This window comes from Hakea prostrata, chromosome 2, assembly GCF_041222555.1.
Source record: "Hakea prostrata isolate BN-2017 chromosome 2, UWA_Hpros_2, whole genome shotgun sequence".
NCBI lineage: Eukaryota > Viridiplantae > Streptophyta > Magnoliopsida > Proteales > Proteaceae > Hakea > Hakea prostrata.
The window spans coordinates 58,833,818-58,861,609 of NC_142601.1; the positions used below are offsets into that span (position 1 = coordinate 58,833,818).

General features: G+C 36.7%; 2 protein-coding genes and 1 pseudogene across 2 annotated transcripts; 1 reads left to right on the forward strand and 2 right to left on the reverse strand.

The window, feature by feature from the left end:
• Positions 1–385: 385 nt before the first annotated feature.
• LOC149025275 (protein PHOX1-like) lies at positions 386–7,537 on the reverse strand. The gene is made up of 3 exons (XM_089145501.1): positions 5,054–7,537; positions 4,701–4,953; positions 386–1,145 (listed from the first exon to the last, which is right to left on the reverse strand). Exons 1-2 carry the CDS (start codon positions 7,035–7,037, stop codon positions 4,805–4,807), a joined length of 2,133 nt encoding a protein of 710 aa, XP_089001627.1. The 5' UTR covers positions 7,038–7,537; the 3' UTR covers positions 386–1,145; positions 4,701–4,804.
• A 3,559-nt stretch (positions 7,538–11,096) lies between these two features.
• LOC149025276 (putative receptor-like protein kinase At1g11050 pseudogene) lies at positions 11,097–16,486 on the reverse strand (annotated as a pseudogene).
• A 4,293-nt stretch (positions 16,487–20,779) lies between these two features.
• Positions 20,780–27,778, forward strand: NUB1 (ubiquitin-associated (UBA)/TS-N domain-containing protein). Its single transcript, XM_089145502.1, has 11 exons — positions 20,780–21,453; positions 22,194–22,316; positions 22,424–22,520; positions 25,075–25,110; positions 25,199–25,386; positions 25,500–25,602; positions 26,178–26,359; positions 26,439–26,516; positions 26,681–26,783; positions 26,893–26,986; positions 27,111–27,778. Exons 1-11 carry the CDS (start codon positions 21,098–21,100, stop codon positions 27,476–27,478), a joined length of 1,728 nt encoding a protein of 575 aa, XP_089001628.1. The 5' UTR covers positions 20,780–21,097; the 3' UTR covers positions 27,479–27,778.
• Positions 27,779–27,792: the final 14 nt, after the last annotated feature.

The following is a 27,792-nucleotide window of genomic DNA, read 5'->3' on the forward strand; positions in this document are numbered from 1 at the left end:
TCAAATTCTCCACGGGTTCTTTCTTTCAATCATTTTGTTCTTTTACGTTCAGTCTTTTATCTAGGTGTCTGGTAGTATTCCATTTTTAGTGCACTCGCCTGATTAGATGCGCCGAGCTCATATCTGGGTTGGTTTTGATTTGGTTTAACCGGTTTTGGATCGATTTCTTGGCTGAAAATGTTAAATTTGAATGTCGAGTTGAATTTTGGATTGGTTTTGGTATCTTGAAAAGATACAGTTGGTTTGGTTACGGATGTAAATAATGGGAAAATCGTGTTTGTAACTTTGTACATGAATTACAAATTTTATTTCATTTTTTTAAACAAGCTTGAGATATGGTTCAATAAGTAAGCTTACGTTTTCGGGGGCGTGAGTTTGGGTTTAGTGAATCGACCAAACCAGCTCTGTCACTCTGAGTATGAAAATGGCCCGAACCAGCTGGTTTTTTTTCAACCCCGAAGTTGTGTTAGAATTGAAAATACAAACCCTTGATTCAAGGCTCGGTTGGATTAAGGGCAATTTTCACATAAGAAGAGTCTAAGGGGCAATTTTCCTACCCAGACTTACCTTAACAAATTTTGTTGAGAAGTTGTTTTGATGCCTTTGACTTAGACTACAACAATGATCCACTGACCATTGCGCTAAGGGTTGCTCCGACATTAAACGTAAAATAGTAACCAGAGCACAATATTAGTACTTAATGGAAAGATCGGTTACAAAACTGAAATTGAATAAGCAAAAACTTAAAAAGTACATAAAAAAAAATTGTCTCAATCTCTCTCTCTATATAAAACTCACAAAAGATTACAAAGGAGCACATTGGTGTGTTACAATAAATCACAGATCCGTATATGGTTACAAGAATAAATTACAAATGCAATCTTCTACCTAAATGGGTGAAAATCTAAAGGAAACTCGGAGCAGATGCAGAAACCAACAAAAAGAAGTTTCTTTCTGCTTCCTCATATGGTCCACGCCAGACAAATATCTCACTCCCCAGATTAAAACTTATTTGACAGATAATTGGCTTCTCGGGCTTAAAAGCCTTAAATACAAAAAAGCATTCCAAAAACTACAACCTTCTTCTCTTGCTTGTTTCTAATGACACATCAAGAATGGACCTACGTAGCATAAGCATAACATACCTGAATGGAAAACAACAAAAACGCATATCCTTAGAAGCAGACTTTGATTAAAGTCAACATTGAAGTTAACTCCAGATACAGCAAAAAAAATAACTAGAATCACTGACAACAATCACCCAGAAAAAGAATATACTGTTCTTAGGAAAAAAAAAAATCAATTCCTGCAGCTTTAATAAAAAACTGTTGGGTACCAAATGCATAGTGATATCTGTTGGGAAAAATACAGAAAGACAGTTCATTCTTTTCCCGCCTGTGTAAAAGATCGACAGAGAAAAAGTACAAAAAAGGTATTCGTGAATAGACTACTCATTATTATCACAAAATGGATCCCAGGGTTGTTTTCCATAAAACTATGATTTTAATAAATGAACTTGAAGTTGAACACATGTGATAGACTACAACTGAGAGAGGGACCTATGTCTTCCCACATGTTTCATCTTTGACTAGTAGCAACATTCACCTTTTTCCACAGTGCTTTGGTGTTTGAGCCCACTTAGTATCTCTAATCAGTCTAAACTGAAATCCTCCTCAATAAATCCAAGAGTTCACGTTGCTTTGGCAGTCAATCCCTCTTGGGAAGAAAGAAAGGTTGATGTGGCATTAAGTTTCCTGGTTGGTATATATTTGAAACATTTGGGACGAATGGAAATAACAGAATGTATAGATGATTGCATACATCTATTCAAGGAGATTCAGCCCTGTGACAACCGTAGGTGGACTCTCATGCTGGAACATTGTTTCTGGTAAGAAAGATGCTGAGTTGGTGACAGTCACTTTGTTCAGTTTAAGTATGATATAATCAGTTCCAGTATGAACTGAATTCATCATTAAACAAAAACAAAAACAAAAAAAGGGGTGAAATATAAGGAAGTCTTAAGATGTTTGTCTCTATTGTATAATGAATTAGTTTAGTCAGTAGTGGTTCTTAAGTTAGTCTACTCTGCGCATTTTAATCCCTATCCTACTGGTACTTTTGACTCTTGGTAGAATTCTTAAGATGAATCTACTTAAGTCTCTGGTTTTGTCACAGTCCTCTCATGTTTCTCATGTTTGAGTGTGTAAGTTACTTGCAAGAAATATTTTCTTTTCAACTTTTCTATTACTGGAAAACTAATATAATGAAGAATATGATAAAAAGCAAAGAGCACCAGAATGGACTACAGAAAACAAAAACTAAACTCAAGCCCGAAGGCCCAAAGGCTGAATGTAAACTATTTTCTTTTTATTTTTTCTGTTTCTTTTTCATGAGAGCAGGAGCTCGACTAAAAAAATCATCTGAGGGGGTTGACCTTTTGTTGTTCAAGAGCATTTCCAGTGATCCCAGAGAGGAGGGGAAGGGGTCTATGTGTCAGAAGGGCCCCTGGGCTCCCAAGATATTGCAGAAAAGGAACTAAGGCAAGGCAAGGCACAAGGGGAGGGGAAGGGTCAAGCCTAGGAGAGGAGACTAGGCCAGAGATTAAGAGGGATCCACCAATTTCCATCATTAGTGCTTCACAGAAAGGACAAAGAATTATATCGTCCACGAAGTTTCTTAATTTCTAGGCTAAAGCAGAAAGTTTAAGAAACTTCAAGGCCAAATAAGCATTTACAAAATGATTCATAGAAGATACACATATCTTATTTAGCATTCATTTTGAGGCTGTGAAAGTTACCATCTTCTCAATCAAATATGGACCGAAATCTGATCAAAGCAGTTATATTATGTTTTAAAGCAATATACATTACCGATATCCCTAGAGAAATTAAAATGAAGATGAAGGTACGCACTGATCCTTTTAGGAACCAACAGTTCTTGTAAACAGAAGGAGGAGTTAAACAAACCTATCAGCATGGCATGCTCTTGATGACTCTGTCACTTGTGTTAAATCAAAGAAGAAGAAAGACGAGTGGTAAATGTCATTTTAATCAACGTAGTTGGTTTCTAGTATCTATTTTCATTAACTATCTTGGAGGAGTTAAGGAATATTAGTAACTTTGAGTTCTGCTCTTTTGGTTCTGTAAACAAATAGACATTTCATCAATCAAATAACTGAATGGGCCACAACAAATGTGCCATCCATCAGAACTAAATCAACCATGGTATTCTGGTTGACAATGCATGTTTAAAAGGTCCAGAAAAAAACTTTTAGGTTATGGGGTCTCAACTGCATCCACTCTATAACAGACATACATTGACCAATTACTATCCAATTTCATTGCAGACTCTGGAATTTGAACCCAATATAGGAAATATATTCAGGTCAGAGTTTTCATTTACCCATGGCAAATGATATCCCATTCATCATGGGCAGAGAGGGTTCCAGAAGGGTATTTTGGAAAGATACTGAAACCCTAATAGGAGTTTGTGAACTTCATGATATAGTTGAACAGTTATCTATGGGTGGACGACAACTTTCTGCTACAACATATAATCTAAATTATTTTACTTTTCAGTTGCATCACTAATACGTAATAGTTAGGTGAGAGAGAAGGCTGAAGGAGAAAGGTACCATCTATGATAGAACAAGTGGAAAGACATTCATCACTAACTGTTCTTGGATAATTGGGTTATCTTTGGACTTTGGTTAGGTCCTTGTTTCTGCTAATAGTACTGGTTGAATAAAGGTCGACTACCCATACTCCACAAAGGATTTGAACCACATATGCTGTGCCTTGATATTGGTAGCATAAGTGTCAACCATCCAAATTCCTCAAAGGATTGAAATCAGATGGGCTGCACATTCATGTGACCATAGAGATGAAGCTTTATGTGCTTTCTAGATACCAATGATAAGCTTAAAGTCAGAAGCAGTAGGAAGGAGGTGGCACCAGGGAATCAACACTTCCAGTGCCATGGTTCAGTCTCTGGGTTTTTCTTGTAAAGATGCAGAGACCAAATTTTGCAAGTATTCATTAGATCTATAAGTTGTAATGTTGCAGAAATTGTCTTTCATGCTTCATTAGAGTTCTTGGTGGTGCACCTAAAACCTTGTAGTATTTAAAGAGTAAGAAATCAGAGAATCTAAAGAAATAAAAATGCATAACAAAAACAAAATCAGTATTATTAAAAAAGAAATGTCAACTGTTCTTTGTGGTGGCAGAATAATGCATCCAAATGTCCAGCAATACTTCAAACAGGAAACCTTAGGTTACTAGATCTGTACTGATAATCCAATAAATTAAAAGTTATTGCTGGTTTAAGTCACCTCAAATTTTAGTGCATTCTTTTCTAATCCATTTTATTAGCCAGTAATATTTTTTGACGTAATTGTTTTCATTTATCTTTATATTGGGATTATGATCACAGAATCTACATTACCAATTACAGTTATCCACAAGCTAAATCCCAACTGGTTGTACTGATCCTTTTGAATACCAAAACTGTTGGAATACATAATCCTCATCCTTCCCCTAACAAACTTCAGATGAAAACAAGTACAAATAAAAATTTTGAAATCGTCACAAGTTGTCAGCAACAATGTCACAAATTTTAAGATTGTGGTACTCAGACAACATAAAGCCTTCTACTAAAAAATAAATTTATTGAAATTGACCAATCTAGAGTGCAGAGATTACCTATTTCATTCACTTTGCATCCATATGACAATGAAGCAGCAAAACTGAATCCACACTGCACTAAAGAATGCTGGCTCAGATCTGATCCAGCTAACATAAAGAATTCAGACATGCTCCAAAACATGATGAAGTTTTGGAACTCGTCTTCTAAATAATGGTTCCAGCCTGAATGATGGAACACCTCTCTGCCACCTTTTGGCATCATACATCTCATTCCATGCCTGCACTATCTCATCAATTTTGAAACCCAATCCTGCAATTATTGTCCAGACAGTTCAAATCAGTTATAGAAGGAAGAGAGAGAGAGACAATCAGATCTGGAATAATTTTCATCAGTTGGCAGTCATATTTACCTTCTAGCAAAGTTTCATTGGAGCAATGGTTCTTTATCATTATGGTAATGTCAGTTGGAGAAGCTCCAGCAAGTTCAAATTTTTCAAGAGCAACCTCTAGACATCCCACCCAGACGGGCAGGTCTAATTTAAATTCCACAATAGACCTTTCATACAACATAGTGCCCCATAAAATATTTATTTGAGATCTCATATTTGCAGCTTTCTCTGCAGCTTCCTCCGCTGATACATCTGCATATAGCCCATCGAACCCCATTTTTTGCAACTGTACTCCAACCTTATCTGGTTCACAAAGTTCAATAAGGCGCTTCTTCTCCATTTCTTCCCACATCTGCATTCCCTTCTCCATGTTGTCTTCAGCACGGTCAAAAAGCTCTAGAACCTCTGCAGATGGCCCCGACTCCAAATCAACTTTTCTCCCTATAGCATAATACCAAGAAAGTTTTGCTTGCTCATACTGCTGCTGCGCAAGGGCAAGAAGGCCTTCATAGAAGTCAGGTTTTACTTGTAGGGCCTCTTCATATCTCTTTCCTGCTTTCACATATTCTTTTTGTGCCCATTCATATGCTGCCGTAACCCGTTCAAGTATGGATTCTCTTGAAGCATCTTCAGCAAAGAAAACCCTTTTCCTTGCCTTGGACATGTGAACGTTTCCCCAGTTGAACAGGGCAAGCGCTGCCATTTCTTGAAACTTCTCTGCTGCAATATCAAAAAGGCCTTGAGCTTCTTCACTCGCAATGGTGTCCTCCATAGCTTCTGAGTAAAGCTTCATCCCAAGTTCGTGAAGATCTAAATATGCATCCGAATCGAACCCAACATGGTTTTTGAACAAACGAGCAAATTGGACGATCCATTCATCGATACAAGTTGACCCAGTTTCCATTTCTCCATTCCCATTCTCAGAAGTTCTATTTCGGTACTTCATGGGCTTTTCCTCCTCTTTACCATTTTCCACTACCTCAAATAAGGGCTCCTGCTCGGGATTAATCTCTACAATGTACAATCTCAGAGAATCCTGTGAATCAGCTGATGCTTCAGCCCATCTCAGCTCTTCAGTCTTTGTGATTGTAACTAAGTCACCTTCTTGATCTCTATATTTGATGAGAACTCCCTTTGAGCTTGGGAAACGATCTCGAATTGTTTCTCTTAGCTGCATAATGTTACATTGAACTGGTAGACGGGCCCACCTTATATCCTCCCCGAACACCAATTTCACCGTTCTTGTGGCTTCTTCCTTGATAGTACTAATATTTTCTTCCACAACCAACTTATCTTCAGCTTTCTTTATATCTTCAGTGTTCTTCTCCTCAGCGTTATCATCAGTTCTCTTCTCCACGGTGTTATCATCCGTTCTCTTCTCGTTTTTGTGGCTCTTTTTCTTCTTCTTCTCTTTAACTACTTTGCATCGAGGTGAAGCTAAAGGAGGTTCAAAATATTCTGGAGCCAAAATGATCTCTTTATCATCCACCTGGACACCCTTCTCCTCAATTGCCCTCTTCAACCCTTCTTCAAGCTCTAACGCCGTGAGATTTTTTGGCTCTGAACTAAGAACCATATTAACATCCCTCAGGGCCAATTCAAGTCGATTGATAGCCTCATAGCACCTCGCTCTCTTCAGGAGAGCTTTACTGTATTTGGGAGCCACTTCAAGAGCCAAATTGCATTCTCTGATGGCGCTGGGGTAATCAGCCAGACCCATCTGCATGTAGCAAGCGGCCATGTTACTGTGGATGTGGGGTACATCTATGTGGTTTCTGGGCAGCAATTTGAGGGCTTTCTCATACTTTAAGATTGCTCCTTCATAATCCCTCTTCTGAAATAGCTTGCTCCCTTCCTCCTTCAGCTCCTGAGACATGGTGATGAAGACAAGCGTGTCCTCGTCGTAGGCTTTCGTGCCATGTTCTCCCGGTTTAGTCTTTGTATTTACAGCCCCAGATTTCCCTTGTGCCTGTGTCGTCTTCTTGCCCGCTGTAGCCTTCCCCATCGTTAATCTGGAAATGGGAACACTAGTTTTCTTCCAATCAAAGACCTTGTAATACAATCAGGCCCGCACAGAACCAAAGAAGATCGGTCACTACTCAATGGAGAGTCGCGGCCGAGCTTCTCCACAATACTACCAATTTCAGAACCACAAAATCCCCAGTAACTCTCCCAGCCCAATTCTCAACAATTACACTGAAGAGAAAAGAAATTCAGAGACTACAAATTCCAAATGAAAAACAAAAATACCTATTCGAGAAGAAAATATGTGCTTTCGCTTCCGAAACAAAATATAATACTTCAATTCTATTGGCAGTACGCACAAAACGTGATCAGATAACTTATCTTCAAGGCTAATTCTCCTTTGGCAACAAGCGAATTGCATAAAGCCCAGGTGAGACAACCTTCACGAAACGTTATTCTCATCAGCAATGACAGCTTTATTCACGGAATAGAACAGAAACCTCAGCTTAGCGAAAACGCCACCAACAAAGCTGCAAAATCTAGTCCTTCAAAATTAATTTCTTAATTTATTGTAAGAAAATCTCGGCCGGGCCCCTCCGTTTCCGTGAACTCGAAGTAACTTGTGGGAACGTTTCAGAAAGTTTTTTAGGGGAGAAAAAAAAAAGAGAGGAGTAACGATGTGCAGTTACGACTTCTTATGATTGTCTTTTTTTTTGTTTTTTCACCTCTGCAATGGCCATTGGGGTAAATGTGATCAGATCGAAAATGCTCCTCTCTCACGCCGTACTCTTCCGAGAGACGGCGAGAGAGAGAGACTCAATTTGGGTTTCTGCTCTGGTTCTGCCTTTTCTACTTACTCCCAGACATCTGGAGCTACTTGTTAAACGCACCAACTCACACGGGGTCGATTTTTGTCTGAAAGCGTTCTCTCATCTTTGCCACGTAAGCATATGTCTTATCTTATTAACTGCCGTAACGGAAGTTACGGAACCCAATACCAACTGTGGACATACTTGAATGACAAAATTACCCTCAGCTTCATATAAATGGTAAACCCAAATCTTGGAACTTCGGCAGTGGGCCCACTTATGTCAGGAATATTCTTTTTAAACGGGGCGTGATCGATTTAATGTTATCGTGATCATGGGATCCAGATACCTTTTATGAGGAGGTGAGTTTTTGTTGTTGCTTTATTCTCTACGAAATGGCCTACGAACGAACGACGTGGGCCCACCAACTTAGTAAGATACGTTTACGTAATTTCGAAGTATTTAAATTTTAAAGTCCCTAACCTGAATGGTTTTTATGGAAAACAGAAACGTAGTTGAAACGTCATCACCATCTGTCATTCCGCTGATTTGGACCGGTTGGTTAGTTGGTAAGCCGGTGAACGTATTAGCAAAATAAATAAATAAATAAGAGGACGGCTGGCCGGCTGACAGCGAGATTTGTATGTCACATGACTCACATGTCATGTGTTAGAACGATTCTGAATTCACATATCAGTTTAACTTTAACCCAGGAACCAACAATAACAATTTATGGGTAATTTTCATCTGGACCCCTGAGGTTTGGTCCATGTCACTTTTAGTCCAGTTTAAGTTTACTTTTGCATATGGCTCCCCTGTGATTTTAAGAAATGATTAAATAAGGACAACCTTAACAGAAAACGTTAGTTTAATAAATTTTGTGACCAAAATACCCTTGTGTCCTTTGAATTTTTTATTTATTATTATTTTAGTTTTAATCTACTAAAATAGATACTAAATTAAATAATAAATAAATAATAAATCAAAAGCTTACGAAAACAACATAGTTTGAAAACAAAACAAATAGTTGCTCTGCAAGTTCAAAATGGAAGGAAGAAGACGAACAGTCTACTTCAAATCCATCATTTGAGCCGATTATTCCTCTCCGTATCTCCTTCTCCAATTTCAGTTTTTTGCACCCTGTTTTCGTCTTGCAACTAAGAATTTATGGACGGCGACACCAGCAAGGACTGAAACAACGGCAGGGATAGCACCGAGCTACTTGGTTTTGTGATCTGATTCTCCACTTCGCTTAGGGCTTTAAGCTTCACCTCACCACCACTCGATTTCAGGCAACTGAAGGAAGGATCAGCCCAAGCTTCCACGTTAATAAACTATGATTCTCTTCCATAGATCCACCTGAAGCCGATGAAGAAGAAAATACATAACCCTGTAAATCCCCAACACAGAGATGTTTGCAGACACATAGAGAGATGAAGCTTCAATCTGGGTTTTTGCTCTTAGAGTTTCTCTCAGATGCAGCTGGAGAACGTCAGCAGAAATTCTTGCATTTTTTGGCTCCCAATCGATTCTACGGTGGATGGAAGCAGCAGCAGCAACTCGGCTCTCGTGCCTGCTTTGACTGGTGCTGGTTTGGCTATTCTGATTATCTCATGTTTATTGGGTTTATATGTCTGGTGGCATTGGTTTAGGAAAGGTAAGCCTGTTGGGTGTGATGTGGAGAAGCTGGGAGCGAAACCAAGATTGCATCGCAATAATTTCTCTGTTTGGTTAAAGATCACTGATCTTGAGAAGGCAACTAATTATTTTTCAGAGAAGAATTTGATTGGGGAATCTGGATGTGGAGTTGTGTATAGAGGGACCTTATCAGATGGTACTCCTATTGCTGTGAAGAAAATCACAGAATCAGATTTTCAAGGGGATGCAGAGTTCTGTAATGAAGTTGAGCTCATCAGTAATCTGAAGCACATGAATCTAGTCCCCTCAGAGGCTGTTGTGTAACAGAAGAGGAAGATGGTTATGAAAGAAGCCGACAGAGGTACTTGGTTTATGAGTTCATGCCAAATGGGAACCTTGAAGATGTTACATTCTATCAATGAGCTATCAACTAATGTTATTTATAACTACTATGCATTTGTGGGTCAAAGTTGCTTTGGAGCTTAAAGGACTGGATCCGGAAGGGTTGTCCATCTACAAGTGGTTGGAGTGAAGATGAATTTGCATATAGGAGTTGCCATGGAGAATTTAGGAGTGTTGTAGTTGCTGAATTTAAATGTTTCAAAAGTTTTTTTTTTCTTCTTCTTTTTCTTCTGTTTTGTGCTTTTATTGTTTTCCTTTTCCAAAGTGTTTTTGTTTTAGTGTTGGCACAATGTGGTTGGTTTGTAATATCATGAATTGCATTAGGCATTAAGTTGGTAAACCAAGGAGAGTTGCTGATAGAGAATCATACATCAAACCAATGTTGATGGACTTCTTCCTTTTGTTGTGTTCATTCCCATGAATTTAGAAATCCTATTTCAATTTGGTTCCTTTATTATTCCAGTTTCCTGACTAGTTTAACATAGCTAATCAATTCAATGTTGGTTTATCCTTTACTTTTTCATCTTAAGTTAGTTTTTGTCATCTTAAGTTAGTTTTTGTGAAGTTGAGTTAATATTATGATTTGTTAGTCCTTTTATGAAGAACAGAGAAGGGTAGTAAAGAATTATCCACCTTCAAGTTGGTTTCAGTTTTATCTGTTTCTTCTCTGTTTGTTAGGTTTTTCACCTCATCTTGTGTTAGAATATTAAGCTTCTTTCAATCAGTGTTCACTGCTGCAAATCAGAGGTAAAAAATGCTTCAGTATAATGATATTTTTAAAAGATAAAATTTAAAATATATACCCCAGTTCAAGGAAGTGTTACTTGGTTTATGTTAACACTATAATCTGTACTTGCTGTTTTGTTCTATTCTGGGCTGAACTAATCTAATCTAAGGTCTAATTGTAAGTGATTCTAAGGAGAAGATAACCTTGCTGTAATTGGGTTCCTAACAGAGTATCATAATGTAAATCTGAAATTATGAGCATTTATAGTTTACCTATGAAGCAAGAGCTGAAAAGAATCCCTTTGAAAATTATGAAGCACCTCTAGGTGTTGGTTTATTTCCTTCACTGTTCCTGTTTCAGTCCTTTGTGATGTAAAATCTAAATTCATAATTGAATCAGAAGAATCTTGGTGGATTTAAACCACCATCCTCTTGAAACATACTTAAGTTCCAAGTGCTCTATCAATTGAGCTAAAGATTCATTGCTTTAGACTTAACCCGCCATTAATTTGTTAAGAAATAGATCAAGAGGAGCCACAATTTCTTTTCTGCTGCAAAATTTCAGCATGATCAAGAGGTCCATCAATGCAACGTGATGAGTGACCAAGAGGCAATGGCCTGTCCGGAATCGAAGGTACCTCGATGTCTCCTTCCAACATCCTTAATGCATCCAAGATTTTAGGCCTTAGAGCCACCATGACATGAGCACACAGAATCCCAATTATAACAAATATTTCCATGGTTTCCTTTGGGATGCTGTTTGCATCATCCACATCTTTCAGTAGTGAAGCATCCAATGTTCTTTAATCTGTCCTGATTTCACTAGTGTCCATGCCCAGTCTATGATCAAGAATGACCTTGGTGAGTCTGAGGATGACAAATCTAGTGCTTTCCTGCCACACATTATCTCCAAAAAACCACACCAAAGCTATAAACATCACTCTCTCTGTCAACTGCCCATAAGAGCAACCCGGCGCCAAGTAGCCATGTGTGCCAGCAACCCTGGTGGTGAGGTGAGACGCCCTTCACTGCTGCTGGCCAGCCCAAAATCTGCAACTCTTCCCTCATGCTTCATCTAATAGTATATTAGTAGGCTGAATGTCTCTGTGATAAATTGCAGGTTTCACTCCATAGTGAAGATAAGCAAGCCCCTTAGCCACATCCAAGATTATATTCCTCCTCTGAGGCCAACTAGAGGTTGTTGGTTCATCATTTTACCGAACAGATGATCTTCAAGGTTCCCATTTGGCATGAATACATAAACCAAGTACCTCTGCGGCCTCTTTCATAATCATCTTCCTCTTCTGTTACACAGCAACCTCTGAGGGGACTAGATTCATGTGCTTCAAATTACTAATGAGCTCAACTTCATACAGAACTCTGCATCCCCTTGAAAATCTGATTCTGTGATTTTCTTCACAGCAACAGGAGTACCATCTGATAAGGTCCCTCTAACACAACCCACATCCACCTTCCCCAATCAAACTCTCTGAAAAATAATTAGTGCCTTCTCAAGATCAGTGATCTTAACCAAACAGAGAAATTATGCGATGCAATCTTGGTTTCGCTCCCAGCTCCCACATCACACCCAACAGGCACCCCAAACCAATGCCACCAGACATATAAACCCAATAAACATGAGATAATCAGAATAGCCAAACCAGCACCAGTCAAAGCAGGCACGAGAGCCGAGTTGCTGCTGCTACTTCCATCCACCGTAGAATCGATTGGGAGCCAAAAAATGCAAGAATTTCTGTTGACGTTCTCCAGCTACATCTGAGAGAAACTCTAAGAGCAAAAACCCAGATTGAAGCTTCATCTCTCTATGTGTCTGCAAACCTCTCTGTGTTGGAGATTTACAGGGTTATGTATTTTCTTCATCGGCTCAGGTGGATCTGTGGAAGAGAATCATAGTTTATTAACGTGGAAGCTTGGGCTGATCCTTCCTTCAGTTGCCTGAAATCGAGTGGTGGTGAGGTGAAGCTTAAAGCCCTAAGCGAAGTGGAGAATCAGATCACAGAACCAAGAAGCTCGGTGCTATCCCTGTCATTGTTTCAGTCCTTGCTGGTGTCGCCGTCCATAAATTCTTAGTTGCAAGACGAAAACAGGGTGCAAAAAACTGAAATTGGAGAAGGAGATACGGAGAGGAATAATCGGCTCAAGTGATGGATTTGAAGCAACTGTTCGTCTTCTTCCTTCCAATTGTGAACTTGCAGAGCAACTATTTGTTTTGTTTTCAAACTCTGTTGTTTTTGCGTTGGAATAGTTTCGTAAGCTTTTGATTTATTGATTATTTATTATTTAATTTAGTATCTATTTTAGTAGATTAAAACTAAAATAATTTTTTAAAAAATCCAAAGGACACAAGGGCATTTTCGTCACAAAATTTATTAAACTAACAGTTTCTGTTAAGGTTGTCCTTATTTAATCATTTCTTAAAACCACAGGGGAGCCATATGCAAAAGTAAACTTAAACTGGACTAAAAGTGACATGGACCAAACCTCAGGGGGTTCAGATGAAAATTACCCATATATTAACAATAAAAAGTGAAGTGGAACATTCCACCGTGATCTAAAAAGGAGAGAAGCGAAAGGGCTCGTTGACTAAAAAGTCAGTAAAAACAATGGTGTATCTAAAAATAAAATTAAAGTGCACAAAAGTGAAATCATTAATAAGTTTATAAATTTTAAAAACAAAACTATGACTGTCCATTCAAGAGATAAGTTAAGACCCTAGAGAACAAGGATCACGGGTAAACCATCCAAATAAATTTGGATGTTTGAGAAACCCAAAGATTAGTTGAAAATGTAGTCCATTTTTAATAAAGCACTATAAGCATAACAGAGCTTCCAAAACCATTCTTGCATTGGGCAACAATAAAACCTTCTTAGGTATCCCAAAGAATGCATCAGAGACCTCTATTGTGAGTGTTGCAATCCCATGCTCCATCGACATAAAGTTGAACATAATCCCCTTCCTCCAAAGGAACGAATATATTAAGATTGTGAAAGATTATTACATGTAATTCAAGAGGTTATAAGTGGTGTTATAAATATCTGCACAAAGAGAAGCAAAAATGGTTAATGGTGTAAAGAACCAAAACATCAATACCACCAAATAAAGCTTTATTTATAATATACCATATGCACCAATATAAAGCACTCCAAATTTGATTTATTCTATTTAGTCATCACATTCCTTAAATTTTACTTGAATAAAATCCCACACAATGATAAAAATGTGAGCCACAAAATTATGCCGTATCAAGCCTTAAAGACGAAAGTTCCCAACATATTTTTGCATGTGAGCAAAAAGAAACTAAAACATGACAAACTATTTATGTACAAACACTATAAATTATGCAAATTAAGAAAAGAGATATTTGTCTGGCAAAAAGAGAGCTACCTACTGCAATTCTTTCATGATAAGTTCTCCAAATAAAATTCTTTATTTTTTAAAGGGTGGGGATATGCCAAATTTTATTCTAACAAGTAGAAGAAGAAGATGAGGATGCAATATTACCTTGATGATTACCTTGCTATTAAGGGCCAAGGGGAGAACAACATGCTCGCTTAATATTTTCCCCATAACACAATAGAGGTGGGGGTCACGTAAAAGTCACCTTTGTTTGCTTATGATTTATTTTATTAATATTTATAGGTGATATCATCGTAGGGTTGGTCAATCGGGAATGATCAACACTTTTTTAGTGAAGAGGCCATGGATTTGACTCACGATGATGGTATGTCTAGTGTGACTAATGTCTCTATCCCCTCTATAAATAAGCGCCCTTATACTAAATATATTTATAAATAGACTCTACCACTATTTTGAGATGGGGAAGCATCACAAACTACATTGTTTTTCCTTAACACAAAGGTGATTAGACTCGTGCTAAACTTGGTGATGGGAAAGAGTTAGAAGAGCACATCATTCTTCTATAACATGGAGGTGATTCGGACTCGTATTGAACTTGTTTCTTATTATCCCAGTGAACACCTATAGTCGAAGACTTGCCAAGCAAACCCTCCCCAATGGGTTTGCAAGAAACTGCATTTCTAAATGGGAGAGAATTTTATAATTTATAGCAAACTTACTTATCTTTCAAATTTACAATATTTTGTCTCAAATAAACTAGAAAACTTTACAAAAAAGTTTTTGTTGGGTAGAAAGTTAGAAACATTAAAAGATAACATATTTCTCCATCCGTTTACGAAAAAAAAAATAATAATAAAACATATTCCTCCATCCAACCATTTTGGTGCGTGAAATGAATCGTTAAAATAATAATAATGCTTATACATGACATCCTTTCATCCACATGAAGATGAATTTTTCAACTTAACCATCGAAGGGTTGCTTACTTAGTCATGATTAGCACCTCTTAGCGAAGAGGTTGTGAGTTCGATGCTCCTTATGGTATAAGTAATATAGTCCCTATGTAAAGCTAACTAACTTATGAAAAAAAAAATTCAACTCACATAATTGATTCTTAACATATGAATATACGACCATTCTTAAAGCAAGAGTTTTATTTTTTTAGCAAATTGCATCGGCACCCCAAAATGGAGGCCTTAAAGCACTTACACCCCACTTTATGTTTAAAAAGCACATAGACCCAAAAATTGATTTTTTTATTAGATACATTTGTCCAATTTATCACTAAAAATTGTCAAATACTGTTTATTATAGGAATATTTTTAAAAATAAACGATAATTTAACTATTTTCAGTGATAAATTTGACAAATATATCCAATAAAAATTCAATTTTAGGGTCCCTATGCTTTTTAAACATAAAGTGAGATGTCGTGCTTTAAAGCCTCCACCTTTGGGGTGCCACTGCAATTTGCTCTTTTTTTTTTTAATAAAAAAAAGAATAAGGCATTGCTTTGAGATTGAGCAAATCTGTAATTCAATTGAGTCAAAAGACTCAAAATCCTCCACTCATACATAGAGGAAAATTTTCAATCTATATAGATGTAAGCTTGACACTCTATCCAATCTAAACAAAAGATTTTATTTTTAAGAAAATTCCAAGAATGTAGGGATTTGAATATTTTATCTTCTTTCTTAGATTTTGTGTTTTAGAAAATCTCGACTCATTGGAGTAATGAGGTTAAGTGATGATGTATCATTTATTAAACTTTCAGAGTTTCCAATCTAATGTATTTTTAAAATTTTCAAAATGCCATCCATTACCCTCAAAGTTTCTAAAGCGCCATTAGGCTTTCATAAAAAAGACTTAAAAGAGAAAGATGATGGTAGTGTGAAGAACAAACATGGTGTGTTTTTAATTTTTTTCTCTCTTACTAGAAAATTTAACAAGATTAAATATGCTTTTAAATTTTTTTAAAATTAACTATATTAGGCACAAAAAGACATGTAGTGTAATAAATTCCAAGAAATATAAGCATAATAGTATACAAATCTAAAATGTATATAATGTAATTTGCTTGATGGTGATAGATTTAAACTTACAAACTAAATCAAATTTTTTTTTTTAAAATGTCAACATAGGATTGCTCGGTTAGTAAGACAAACACCTCTTCCTCTTAGTGAAGAGGTCTTGAATTCGACGCTTGTTGACAGCATAACCCTATCTCTTATATATAAAAATCTCTCATGTACAAAAAAATAATAAGAAAATCGTATAATTTGTTTGATGGTAAATGAAAAATCACATAATGAGTATATATACTTTATTTTTAATTTTAAATCTTTGGTACTATTCTATAAAACTACCTCATAGCTCCCTAAGTTATTTGCTCTTTTAATCTTTTAGTCTTGATTAAATTAAAAGACCCTAACAGCTTGTTGGCCATGCAAAGATTCAGATTCTGTTGTACCAAGCCCTGGCTGACAGCTCTAGGAGAACCACATTTTGAAGATGCAGTTTCATTCATCAAACCCATCGTTGGTTCAGACCACAACCATATCTAAAGCCCTTTCTTTTTTAAGCAATATGGTTAACTGGGCGGAACCAGAATTCAATATGGGGGGCCCGAAGAATGGAAGTCCATAACCACCGGAGGTGGTGGTCTAGTGGTCCCAAGCTCACTCCCAAATGGTTTGGTAAACCTCATGTCCCAGGTTCGAATCCCCTTTGTTCCTCTGTTTCTTGCATTGGACAATTGTATGCTCTTTGGCCTGGGCATGAGTGTTACCGACTTCTGTGGACTATACTAGGCCTCCGGTGGGGCTCGACTGACGGGGCTAGTGCTTGCGCTGGTAGTGCACAGGGCTAATGCTTGCATAGGTCGCTCGATAAAAAGTCCGAACATTGCGTAGCGGGGTCCTTATAAGACCTATTTCATATATATTTTGTGGGGCCCACACATATTTGATAAAAATAGGTAAATTATTGATAATGATATTTTTTTCAACAATATATAGGTAAATTAAAGCATCCGTTAAAAAAAAAACACATGGCTTCAACCCTAAAAAATCAAATGCAAACCATTTTTTTATTTTTTTTATTTTTATTTTTATTAAGGTAAGAGATGCAAACCAATGGTACTTGGTTACCTTACTAACTATACACATTTTATTTACAATATAAAATTAAATAAAGAATAACAAAAAAAAAATGAAACAAAGAGAAACAATAAATAAATTGAGAAAGAAAAGAGTACCTAATTGTGGGGAAGATTTTTTTCTCAAAATTTTCTTTAAGCCACGCTTATAAAAAGGAAAGAATAAATGGGAAAAAAGAAAGAGAAGAGAATAAGTAGGAAAAAAAAAAGGAGATATGAGAGAATAAATAGAGATTGAAGAGTAACTTTCAAATTATAAATGACATTTTGAATATCTAATAATATTTTTTTCATAAATTTCCTTTAATCCATGTTTATAGGAAGACGTGAGAGGGAAGAGTGGGGAAAATAATTAAGAATTGAGCAGTTAGTTTTAACTAGAGATGACTTTTATACCCATTATTTTACATTTAAAAATTGTTCTCAATATTTGGAGGTGGGGTGGGCAGATAATGACATTTCACATGTGAGAAGAGAAAAAGGTGGAAAAATGAAGGAAATTAGTATAATAAATCCTATATTAAAGGAATTAATAAAAAAAATTGAAAAACCCAGGGGGCCATGGCCACCCGGCCCCTTAGTGGGTCCGCCCCTGATGGTTAACGAGTCGGGATCAGCGGCCCTAATTGGGATGTGCTCCTTGAATGCTTCACGATCACGAATACAAGGGGGCCTACAGGGTATCATTGTGGGTCTCACTTTTTTTTTAAAATTATTTTTTATTTGTAGGTCCTACTTGATTTTGTAGTTGAAAAGCATAAGGGGAGATGATTTGGATTCAACGTTAGCCTGGCATGTCGCATTCAGCAGCCCAATTACGTGTCTAATCCACCAAAGTTGCCAATGAATCTTGGTAAAATGACGTAATTAGCTGTTTTTAGGTTTTTCTCTATACAAGTAGCCATTCAATGTTTCACTTAATAAAACTAACAAAAACTAGTTTTTAATTACAAAACTAGCTAAAATAGTGACTTTTCATCTCTTTGGACAATTTTACTCCTAAAATTGACCACACCAACATAGGGACGAAAATGTCCAAAGGGTATGAGAAAATATTAATTTTTCTCTTTTAGACAAAATAGTAATTTACCCATTTGATGTGGTTAGTTTTAAGGGTAAATAATGTCCAAAAGATATGAAAAATCACTATTTTTATTAGTTTAGTAAATATAAATATAGTTTTAGATAGTTTTGTTAAGTGAAATATTGAATCATTATTTTTGACAACCAGCCAATTATATAATTTTTCCATGAATCTTCACTCATTGGAAAAAATATACATTAGGCAATTTTCGATCCAGAATTAAAGCCCTCCCACAAGGAACAGGTTTTTTTTATTCCTATGGACCGTGTTGAAGAATTAAAGTATTGGTATCGAGTATTGTATCGATTAAGTGATTTTAAGAGACGTATCGTCCTGTATTGAGTATTGTATCGGTCTGGATAATGTATTTCAGTGTAACTCAATGAAGAAACATATCGAGATATATCATATCGGTTGGGTCAAACATGGATACGTATCGACTAGTATCGTATGATGTAGTGGGATACTTTAAACCTTGACCGTGTCAATGCTATATCTTAAGATATTGAAAGGGCATTGATGGAGGAAGAACTATTGTGGGCCCAAAAGGCAAAAGTTAATTGGTTGAAGCATGCGGATTAGAATTAGCGTTACTTCCACTCTACAAGTTCAGGTTTTGAGCCTCAAACAAAAATCTATAGGTTGAAGAAGCACTTAGGTGAGTGGACCTCCACTGAACAAGAAGTTAACTCTATAACTTTACTGGGCCTTTTACATCAGAGCCCATGGATCTTACAGCTCATGAGTTTGTGATTAATCAAATGGACCCTATGTTCCCAGAGGAACTAAACGAAAATTTGTGTTAAGAGCCCACTATAGAGGAGGTTCAAAAGATTATGTTATCAATGGCACCAGCCCAGGCCCACATGGGCTCTCTCATATTCTTCCAAAAGAATTGGGCTTCAGTGTCTGCTGATGTTTTTCATTTTGTGTTGGGACTTCTTTAAAACAGATTCCATCAAATGAGAGGAACAAATATAAGGGTTTGTTTGATACTCATCAACAAATGGTTTATTACGATAAAACTAAAAAGATAATCAAAAGAAATATAATAGAAAAAATTAGTACAAGATGAAGGTAATTTTTCAAAAATATATTATATTGTGTATATGAGCGGAACCAGGTTTCAATATTTGGGGCCAAATAATGTGTAAAGGATAAGTCTTTGAATTTAAATAAATCGCAACTTGCTCTATCTTCTATTGATCTTATCTCCATCCATCCGATCAAGAAGAGTTTTGAGTTATAGTTAAAGTATTAACAAGTTGTAGAGTTTGATTGTAAACAAGTTGTAGTTCAAACTCAAATATTTGAATTGTAATTCATATAATATTAATATACATCTCCCACTCTCTAATCTGAGTGTAGAAGAATTTTCTCTCAAACGAAATTATAACTTAATGGAAGTTTAGATTGGGAAAGCACCAATGTTTTTTTGCACACATATTGTATGAGTTCTTATAAGACCCATTGGAGTCCCACCTATGAATTGTTTTATTATATTAAGCCCACATATATTTTGTAGGGCCCACACATATTTAACAATAATAGGTAAATTATTGATAATGATATTTTTTTTAACAAGATATATGTAAATTAAAGCATAGTACAAGGAAAATATATATAGATATGATTTCAACCCTAAATTTTTTTTCTTTAAGTGAGAGAGTAGTTAGTTACCTATAGACATTTTATTCACAATATAAAATCAAATAACAAATATTGTAGAAAAAAATAACAAAAAAAAAAAAAAGAGAAAAAGATAAACATTAAATAAAAAAAGAGAATAATAAATAGGAAGAAAGAAAAGAAGATAATAAATTGAAAGAAAAGAGGAGAGAGGAGATATGAGATAATAAATAGGGAATTGAGGAGTTAGTTTCTAATTATAAATGACATTTAAAAAGAGTTGAGAATAAACAGGAAGAAAAGATGTGAGAGAGAAGAGGGGAGATAAATAGGGATTGAAGAGTTAGTTTTCAACTAAGAATGTGTCCTTAGCATGGAAGTATAGATTGATGTTTGTGATAAAAGGAGCATAGATGGAAATGTGAATTGTCTAAATTGCACATTGAGATTTCAGTTAGAAATTATGCCTTCTAGTATCATATTTTTTTTAGAATTATGTAATTTATAATCAATATTATTTATAACATTTATAATATTTATTGATTTGAAAAAAAAAAAAAGATAGAAAATCATTTGGTAAAATTGTTTAGTTTAGTTTGAGGTAATTTTTGAAACATTAATTGAAATTTATAAAACTTAAGTGGTAGAATATTTAAGTGAAATAATTTATAGGGGATATTTATGAAATTTTGACCTTCTAAGTATTTAAACATTAAAAATTATTTTTGATGATTTTTTTTTTAGTAGAAAGGTGCTTTTTATATATATGGATATGGATATTACATATCTTAAGTTGTACCTAAGACCTCTCCGCCGAGAAGAGGTTACTAACCATCCTACTACTCCTCTATTGACTTTTTTTTTAATGATTTTTTGAAGAGAAACATTATCAAACTAGGATTGGTATTTTACTATTTTATTCTGTTTCTCGCACGGAAAGACATTAAAGCCATGTTGAGTTGAGTCGGTAGCAAGTCTCTGTTTTTTATCTCTCGAAGAAAACTAGAAAACCCATTCGAGATTGAAACTTTCGAGTCCGTTGAGGTTTGGTTGGTTAACTTGCCTGATTTCCCGTTGTTCTGATTTGGGTTCCTTGGGTTCTTCAGTTGCCCTTTGATCACTGTGGTTTTAGTGTTTTACTTTCCATCACAAAGATTTCGTGTCACTCAAGTTTCCTTCCAAAACTGACAGAACCCAATCTTTTTAACAGAGGTAGTCGTAACTCGTAATCACTCTTCTTACTCCAACCTTCCGATCATTGCGATTCAAACTCTTTCATGGAGGCAGAACCTTCGGCTTCGTCCAATAATGCTACTATGGCAAAACTGAAGTTAGCAGGTGCTTGGACGGGTGTTTTGGAAGTCCAACTTGACCAGTGGACGGTACCCATGTTGAGAGAAGAGGTCGCCAAGCGATCGGGTTGCGTTCCAGAATCGATCAAATTGATTTGCGCTGGTAAGGTCTTGAAAGATGGTGAAGGGAATGAGAAACTCTGCGACTTGGGCATGAAAAACAATGCCAAGATTCTCTCCACCAAGACTCTCTCAGGTGAGGCTTCCGGTGATCGTGGTAAGTCTGCGAAGGAAGAATTGTTGGCCGAGGAGGAAAAGTCTAATCGACTTGAGCGAATCATGTGAGTTATTGATCAATTTGGTTTTCGTTTCGCTAAATATCTTTCCTTTACTTGTCACTTTGAAGCTTAGTCTTGATGGTTGCTTATTTCTAGTGTTTCTCCTCCTCCTTTACATTCTGTTGTTCGTAGACTCTGTGGGAACCCTTTGTTTTGGGTAGATTGAAAAAGTTTCTGGGTAAACACTCTGTAGGAAATTTGTTCCTTCGTCAATAAAATTACTTATTACCGAAAAATTAGAACTTCTCAGTGATCTAGTCTCTTTTCATGAGAACAGTGAGTTCCATAATAGGAACTCTAGGGAACACCTCATTACCAACTTTGTGAATACAACCAAACTATTGGCAGTTGGAGAAAATCCGTCTGTGTATGAGGAAAGATGGTGGGGGTGGCCTTATAGCTGTACTTGTAGGATGCATGCCTCCACCCATCTCAACAGGGAATTGCATCCATGTACTGAGTTTCGGTCACATTGGAAGAACAAATGTCCTTCTGAAATTTTTTGGTTAATTTGGCCAGACACTGGGCTGTCTAACTTCATCTCCTACCCAATGTTGAGGCCAATGCCTTCACACTGTACTATACCAATCTATTGAACTATTTCTTGGAAGTCTTGTTATGTATATTTGATGCTCCTTGAACTAAAATCCTACTGAACTTATTTTGTTTGAGCGTATTGTAAAACCTATCATGTTCTCTAGTTGTGTTCTTATAACTACTGGGTCTCACCATTTAGTTTACAGGGCTGCTGCAGATTCCTTGGCCAAAAGGAATCTGGATGGTTCATTACCATTGGATGACTTCAACATTGAACTAGAAGACCAGAGTGGGCAGAAAGTGAATTTGGGATCTGAGAATGATCAGCGGTATGGATTTGCAAATAGATATTATGAATAATGCATTTTAAATCAAGAGGAATTCCAATAATCTATTATCTTATTATTATTAATTTTTTTTAATTATCATCTGACAGGGGACTGATGATGGGTATGATGCTTCATACAAATGCCAAACAACTCATAAAAAAACAAAAGTACAAAGATGCATTGGATGTGCTTGCCATAGGAGAGGTTGGACGTTAATTACTGCAATTTTGTATTTGTTTTTCACTTGTATATGTAATGCTATGATTTCACTACATATTTGCTTTTGACGTAGTATGCATATCAAGATCATTCCAATTCTTATGATCTTCATAAGAACAGGTAGATTACTCCTGTTTTTTCATTATGAAACTGGGGTCTTAAAGTCTATGTTTCTTCCATGTGGATGTGCAGCCTTTCGAGAATTAGTCCTTAGTTAAAAAGCATGTGGGTAGATCCGCTGGAACTAGGACGCCCTATTGATTGGACTATAAATGAGCAGCAAGGACTTTTGTGCATACAAATGTAATTCATTATTGCTACTTGTTGTGGTTCACTCATTGCTTTTTGCTTGGGATTTGTTGGATGTTGCTGATATCTTTTTTGTAAGTTTGGGATTGAAATCCAGACAATAATGTCATAATTTGCTGCAACACAATCTTTTTGGCTAACTTGAATTGCAGTGATTTTTCCATTGGTCCACTTAAAATATTAATTATTTGGTAGGTTTTGCCCTATTGCTCCGCACCACTTGGGCTGTTGTCTTGTTAGTGGATCATACTTTGTTAGTTGGATTAACTCATAGAAGACATTGCACTTCACACTCTCTTAGTATTTCTGCATGAAGGATGCTAGGTGGCAGACAGTTTCTAGAGCCGTTGATGAATCCCATCAGGTCTTTGATTTAGAGCTTTGGGAGAAGTGGCGTTTTCCATAGGAGATAGTTGTTGGGTGCTAGCTTGAGTGCGAAGTGTTGGTTGAGACTAGGGCCAGACACAGATGGAAGATTGCAGGAGGTAGCAGGGGAGAAAAGATCAGAAGAAGATGACATGTTTAGGGAGTCTTTGCATTGTGGTTGACTGATACCTTGTAAAGTTTAAAGATAAATAGGTTATTTTCAAGACATCTCACGCACCCTAACTCTTGGGTTGATGTTTTCATTTATATAGATTTCGTAACAATTACAAAGAGATAAGGTGAATACAATTTGAATTTCAACTTGGGAGTCGTTCGTGAGTTGGTTAGGGTTTGTAAGATAGAGTTTGGCATGGGTTACACTTCTTCAACGATAAGGTTGGTTACATATAACAAACTGGGAGTTTTGAATTTTGAAATCCCTAACACTTTTAACATTTTCTCATGAAATGGTGGACAATCAACACCAAATTAGATACTTCTTCTGTTGAGAAAGTTGGCAATCATTGAGGCCCCTTTGTTTAGATTGGATTCTAGGGTAGTCCGGGTATATTTACTGGACATTCCTATCCCAACTCAATTGGATGGTTCAAGCACAAGGAGAGAGGAAGAGTGAGAAGAGACAGAGGGAAGAGAGGGTTGGGAAAGAAGATATTCAACAGGAGAGAGCAGGTTTGGTGTGGGAAGAGGAATAATTCCGTTATCTCCAGGAAATCTCAACAATGCTGTGGATTTCTGTTGAAGAGACCGCCACTGCAAATGCAGTTAAAGAAGAACAACTAGTGCTGCAGAGTTTGGTGTGTTTGATTCAAGTCAGGCCTTCAATGCAAGGCCTTAATTGTACTTCCTCTGCTTGACTGCTCACTTGATTAGATCGTATCCTTAAACTCTCTGTGGATTCAAGGTATTATTAATGAGCAAGGGAAATGGAGTGAGGTTCAAGTCAATGCACTGCAAGTCTTGCCATAATTTCTCCTTATCTCATGGTGTTTGTAATTAGGGTAATAAGAAGGTTGCAGAAAGATGTATATATGTCAGCTTCAAACTCTCTCTTCTTATACCCAAGCTGTTGATGGACTCCCAAGAAACAGACTTATTGTTGTTACTTGGGGTTTAGATTCTTCTTTGTTAGCTCCTCTTAGGAACTGTTTGAGTGGCCTCCCCTCTCCCTGCTGTTTCTCCTTACTGCTTCCTATTGTTCTCCCTTTCGGGGTGTTCATAATATATTTTTATACACTCCAAAAGAGAAACCATATATTATCCCTCTTGTAATTCTCAATTCCCCCCCCCCCCCTCCTTTGCTTTCATTCCTTAGATGGCTTCATTGGGATTCTCTGACAGGATATATATGGTTTCTGGGATTCTCAGTGTTGTAAGTAGCTTGTTTTGGTGGGCATCTGGAGTTTGGTTGCTGAATTACTGGCATTTTAGAAGGTAAAAATCCAACACCATCGGTAGCTCTGTCTCTCCATACACTACTGAAGGTAACCCAGAAGTTGCTCACCATCTCCGAGGAGACATGGGAGGAGGGTTGTCTGTCCAGAGCAAGAAGAGAAGTACAATTAGAGTTTATGGCTGTTGCGCAATTCCCCTGAACTTTCCTGCTAGAGTCCCAAAAATTATTACAAACCCTGACTCATATGAGCTTGTCTGCTTAATCTCCATCCTCAGGCTTTCAAAAAACCCATGTTATTCTATTTATTGGGTAAAATATGACAACATTCCCACCCCAGAAAACTCAACCTAAACAAGTTGTTGTAGAGTTCTGGCAGGCACTTCCTTTTCTGTGAAAATATTCTAAACTATCTCATGGTTTATCTAATTATGTTTAATTTCTCACTTCTAGGAGGCTTTTTCACTCTGTGATCCAAAGGTGATTGAGGTAAGATGAATGGCCCTCCTTTTAACAAATGTCTTGAATGGCAGTGCTTATACCATGTCTTATTGGTTGCTTTCTGTTCTGCTTTCAGATGATTGATAATGTCCCAATACTCCAAATAGATACTGTGTGGTGTTATTTCATGCTCAGAGACATCTCATGGCTCTCAATGGCGGGAGTTCGCCTTGCAAAAGCTAAAGAAGGACTTGAACGTGCTCATGGGAAGGACTCCAGCCGTGTTAGGCATCTTCAGAAAGGTTATCATCCAGAGATTGCTCTGTGAGTATTTCCCCGGTTGCTTACTGATTTCTTTCTCATCTAGCCTTGTGTCATCTGTGATTGCTGTTTGGAATTATTATTATTATTTATTATTATTTTTTGTATTCTTTTAGGTATCTAAGACTAGAGCTCTTAGAAGGTGTGGTTGCTTATCACAGTAACCAGTTTGAGAAATCTCGAAAGGCATTGACATCGGCACAAGCTAAATACCTTCAGGTTTCTTGTTCTTCATTGACTACATATTAGGTTTGAGTTGCTAGAGATGCCTTATTTATGTCTCAAATGTACTTTCAGAAATTGTTCATATCTGGTCAAGAGAGAGCATGTATAGCAAGTGGCCATTTTCATTGCTTTCATCACTGTTTGGTTCTTCTTTTGTTTTTTGGTTTTTCCAAGAAGAAGATTAATCAATTATGGACATGATGTGGATTTGGAATCCGTAATTCAGTGCCCTCTTTCCAGGGAAAGGTGGAATGCCAAGGGGCCTCCTGATTAAATATCCTAACCATCTATATCTCTAGAAAACGTGAGGTTTAGTCAGTAGATATGTATTTATTGTCTTCATGGAATGATTTTCTATCTAGGTGAAGCAAGTGTTTTCTTCATGTTTGTATCTAACACTAGTTAGGAACTTAGGAGATCCTAATCGGCTTCCCTTGGTCTTTCTAGTTCTATTTCCATCTTTCTACACTAACCCCATAAGTATGTTGAATTCTTTCATAGATTTGGGGGAAATAGTTAATTTGAGTTTTTCCTTCACCCTTTACTCCAATTCCTGCTTCTATTTTCAGCTTCAGGTACCAGATGAAGCTTTGTCATTTCTATTGAGCATGGGGTTTAAAGAACGTGAATCAAAAAGAGCATTGAGAATGACTAATCAAGATATTCAGCTTGCTGTTGATTTTATTGATGGGGAGAGGACAAAAAAGGAACAAAGGCGAACGGAAAATATTCAGCGCCAGGAGGAAATCATGTAGGGCCACATAAACATGTGCTATAAACAAAAGTATTTAATTAATATATTTGGTCAATATAACTTGAAGGATTTACAGGGAACAGAAGCGGTATGGAATGACACCTTCAAAGAAAGCCGTGGATCTGCAGATGTTGAAGGAATTGGTCTCCCTGGGGTAAAAATGCTTATCCTCATTTAGATTAGATCATTAAAAGCACATCTATCAAGGAAAATTATTTCTATCTAGCATAGGAAGGAGGGTAGGAAACTGTGAAGAATTCGAGGGAAAGCATGATATTAATTGTTATTGCTGTGATCACTAAGTCATGTATTTGGCAGATTTATGAAGGACTTGGCTGCTGAAGCCCTTAGAAGAAACGAGAATGACTTCAACAAGGCCTTGGATGAATTGACAAATCCAGAAACAAAGTCTATCATAGAGGTTTTTGCACTCTTTTATTATCATTCGGCTGCAGACCCTTTTTGGATTCTAATGACTACAATTCTCCAATCCTTTTTCATAAAAAAATTGTTTTTCCCTTTCATTGCAGCACTATATTGAGTCAAAGAAGAATAAAAGGCAGAGACAAAGAGTTGCTGCTACTATCGAAGAACTTGTTGCTATGGGCTTTGAAAGGTCAAGAGGTACCGCAATACATATTTTAGCTGTTTCAGTTCATCTATTGATCGGCAACTCAATCTACATTCTTTCCTGTTCAAAGGCATTTTTCTGTTACGAAAAGCTTCACACTAGGTTTTCTTCTTGCAGTGGTTGAAGCCGTGCGGGCTTTTGGTACAAAAGAGTTGGCACTGAATCAACTAATGGAAGAACCTGGATCAGCTCCCTGTGTCACAAATAATGATGTTATAGCTTCTGCTTCTCCATTAAATGATGACGTGGGTTCATCTAGCTTGAACAGTGAAGATTCCGCTGATGATCCATCTAGCTTGAACAGTGAAGATGCCGTTGAAAATCCATCATACGTTGACGAGCAAGATAGAGATGTGGAAATGGAAGATACACTGGTGAAAGAATTGACTGGAGATGCCTTAGCAGATTATGATATCGACACTACAAAAGAAGGAGAAGCCATAAATGAGTACCTGGCTCTGCTGACTTCTGTGGGCAAGCAGTGAGAGTTTCCATCTATTTATTACTACTTTGGATTTGTCAAAACATGCAATCATACTAATGTAAATAGAATATGCTTTCAACTTCACCTCGGATCCTGGATAGATGCAACTTTATTGTCAAATTTTCTATTCTCTACATTATAAAAAGAGAAGAGAAACTTTAGTGTCGAATAATTTGGTTGGTTGGTTGGAACGTAGAGGATTTGCCTCAAAATCAATGCAAATAGGTGTTTTTGGTAGATTTCATTTCCCCCCAGGTTATCTGTATAAATTTATCACGTCCTTTTGAATTTCCATTCTTGGCTTATGTAATGATA